Here is a 3,218-nt window from a genome sequence, read left to right on the forward strand (position 1 = left end):
GGGGTTTAGGGGTTAATAGGGTAAATAGGTTTATTGCGATGTAGGGGTTTTGCGGTTTAGGGGTTAATAGGTTTATTGCGATTTGGATTTTTGTGGTTTAGGGGTTAATAGGGTAAATAGGTTTATTGCGATGTAGGGGTTTTGTGGTTTAGGGGTTATAGGTTAAATAGGTTTAATGCGATGTAGGGGTTTTGCGGTTTAGGGGTTAATAGGGTAAATAGGTTTATTGTGATATGGGGGTTTTGCCGTTTAGGGGTTAATAGGGTAAATAGGTTTATTGCAATGTAGGGGTTTTGCGGTTTAGGGGTTAATAGGGTAAATATGTTTATTGCGATGTGGGGGCTTTGTGGTTTAGGGGTAAATAGGCTTATTGCGATGTGGGGGTTTTGCGGTTTAGGGGTTAATAGGGTAAATAGGTTTATTGCGATGTGGGGGTTTTGCGGTTTAGGAGTTAATACTTTGTGTAGGATTTTCTTTTGTTATATTTTGTGCGGGCGGTGTTTTTTTTTTAATACTTGATGCGGGCAGTTAGTTTTTAAAAAAAAAATACTTTAATGTGGGCGATTAGGTGATGCTTTTGTAATGCTCCGTTTGCCTTCGCTGCATTCCGGTGGGTTGCGAAAATGGCAGGGTGGTGAAAGAATCCACTGACACCACCCTGTCATTTTCAGAATTCACCTGGATGCAGTTTTGCTGTATCCAGGTGAATTATTTTGTCCTCACGCTGCCATCATTCCATTGAGGATGCGTGTGCAACTGCCGACGGACATTACAAACGCAATTATAGTATAGATGTTTTAATTGGATGTTGATAAGGATCACTACCGTTATTTTCCCATAAGTAAAATTATGCAACTGTGGTTTTGTATCTTGGGCAGCAAATACCATGGGATCCCTATCATTCTCCCAGTAAAAAAGCACTAGCATAAAATGCTTTTGTGAGGATAAACATAAACAGTGAAAGAAAAAAAAAGACATTTAACTTTCGATTAATTTTTCTGCATGTTTCCAAAGAAGTGTAATATGTGAGGAATTTAACGAACCAGCGATATGCAACGTGCAGACGTTAGAGTGCCCTGGACTGTCGCTTGAGCAAAAAAATATGACTTGAATATGAGCTCAAAAAATATAAGCGCTACTGATTGCTTTTGAGCAATGTTAATGCACAATAGAGCTACATTTTTTGCGCTCCCTTGTAATCTAGCTCACTGTCTCTTTTTACCAAACTTCAGTTTCTCCATCAATGTCTAAATTTAAAAGCATAAATAGCTATACCAAAAGTTACAAACTTCCTAACTATATTAAGATTTTGGTACCTTGCTCAATAACCAGATCCAATCTTATTTCTTTGGTGTTCAGTCTAACTTTTATAGGTAACTCAAGGTAAGAGAATCAGCATGGATGGATCTAATCATCTATTATAGTCACCATTACCTGAAACTGAGACCCCTGCAATAAAGTAAAGTGGAATTAATTTAACTTTTTATATGCCATCGTGTAGGCAACTCATCAAAACCATAGTAACAAATAAAATTAACTCCACTTATTCTATGGATTTTTCTATGGAGCGTAGTTTTACACATGAATAACTCCAATTATAAAACATAGCCTCAAATATTTCAACAGATTTTTAAACTAAACATTTAATCTACATATTTAATTCATAATGACAGAATCTAATATTTTTTAATGCATCTGTGAAAAATGTAACATTTTGAAACTAAGTCTTTTTTCTTTTATTTAGAAGCAAAGAAGGCACTACTTGGAGAAATGAGGAGGTGTTTGGCTTGGTTCATCGTTATTTGCACAATAATTCTCTTTCTCATGAAGATCTATTTAATTAACTATTTTATGAAAAATCATTTGATGGTCACCAAAATCAGAAAGGAAGAAGATTTAGTCAATAACTGTATTAATAAAGATATGATGCCAACAGTCCCAAATACAAACCTTACAGGTATGTGGACTGTCAATCCTATTGGACGGTTGGGTAATCTTATGGGGCAGTATTCAACACTCTATGCTCTTGCAAAGCTGAATGGCCACCAAGCCTATGTCTTACCAAATATGCATAAGCAGCTGTCCAAAATATTTAAACTAAAGATGCCAGTGATTCACCAGGAGGTTGCTGATCGAATCAAATGGAAAATCATGGGACTACATGATTGGATGTCTCCAGATTATAATAATATTAAGGGAGATTTTGTTAAATTTCATGGCTACCCATGTTCATGGACATTCTATCACCACATACGGGCAGAGATTCTAGAGGAATTTACATTTCATGACTTTATTAAAGAAGAAGCTAATGAATACCTAGCTAAAATAAGGGGAAACCAGGAAGACGTAACATTTGTAGGGGTGCATGTCCGCAGAGGAGATTATGTTCATGTTATGCCTGACGCATGGAAAGGTGTTATAGCGGACAAGGTATATTTACAAAAAGCCATGGACTACTTTAGGGAAAAATACAAAAAACCATTGTTTGTGGTTACCAGTAATGGCATGGATTGGTGCAAGGAAAATATTGATAATTCAGCAGGGGATGTTTATTTTTCTGGAGATGGTAAAGAAGGCTCACCTGGTAGAGACTTTGCCTTTCTAGCACATTGTAACCACACTATCATGACTATTGGCACATTTGGGTTTTGGGCTGGCTATTTGGCGGGAGGGGAGACCATTTACCTTACAAACTTCACTTTACCGGAATCTGCTTTTCTCCGAGTTTTCAAGTATGAAGCGGCATTTCTTCCAGAATGGATTGGCATCCCTGCTGACCTTTCTCCACTTCTGAACAAAGATAAATCAAACTAAACAGTGACTATGCCTTATGAAGTTTATTGATTGCATATAAATCCATGAATAAAATAGTTTTAACTTTAATATTGGCTCAAGTTCCAGCAAGAGGAGAGTGAGTAAAGGGGTATTAATAATTAGAAGGGATGTGCTTTCTGAATATATAAAAAACATTACACTTTTTGTTCTTTTTTATGTTTTAACAGTATATAAAATAATAAAAAAAGACAAACAACTTTTCATAAACGATAAAAATACATGGATGGAGAATGCAACCAGACAGGACTTTCTTGGCAATACAACTACTGTTATTGACACTATTTATGTTATAAAATAATTCAATGCAATAGTTTTAATGCAACTGACAATTAAAAACTAATGCAGAAAATACTTAGAGAAATATTATTTAAAACAATACTTCT

At 35.6% G+C, this 3,218-nt stretch overlaps 1 protein-coding gene across 1 annotated transcript; it reads left to right on the forward strand.

Moving 5' to 3' along the window:
* Window positions 1-1,866: 1,866 nt before the first annotated feature.
* LOC128638930 (galactoside alpha-(1,2)-fucosyltransferase 2-like) lies at window positions 1,867-2,883 on the forward strand. Its single transcript, XM_053691058.1, has one exon. The coding sequence runs from the start codon at window positions 1,867-1,869 to the stop codon at window positions 2,812-2,814; it is 948 nt and encodes a 315-aa protein (XP_053547033.1). The 3' UTR covers window positions 2,815-2,883.
* Window positions 2,884-3,218: the final 335 nt, after the last annotated feature.

The sequence above is a fragment of the Bombina bombina genome, chromosome 8 (genome assembly GCF_027579735.1).
Source record: "Bombina bombina isolate aBomBom1 chromosome 8, aBomBom1.pri, whole genome shotgun sequence".
Classification (NCBI taxonomy): domain Eukaryota; kingdom Metazoa; phylum Chordata; class Amphibia; order Anura; family Bombinatoridae; genus Bombina; species Bombina bombina.

Bases quoted from the DNA above. Each gene is read 5' to 3' on its own strand.
- LOC128638930 (XM_053691058.1), top strand. From the start codon at position 1,867: ATGGTCACCAAAATCAGAAAGGAAGAAGATTTAGTCAATAACTGTATT.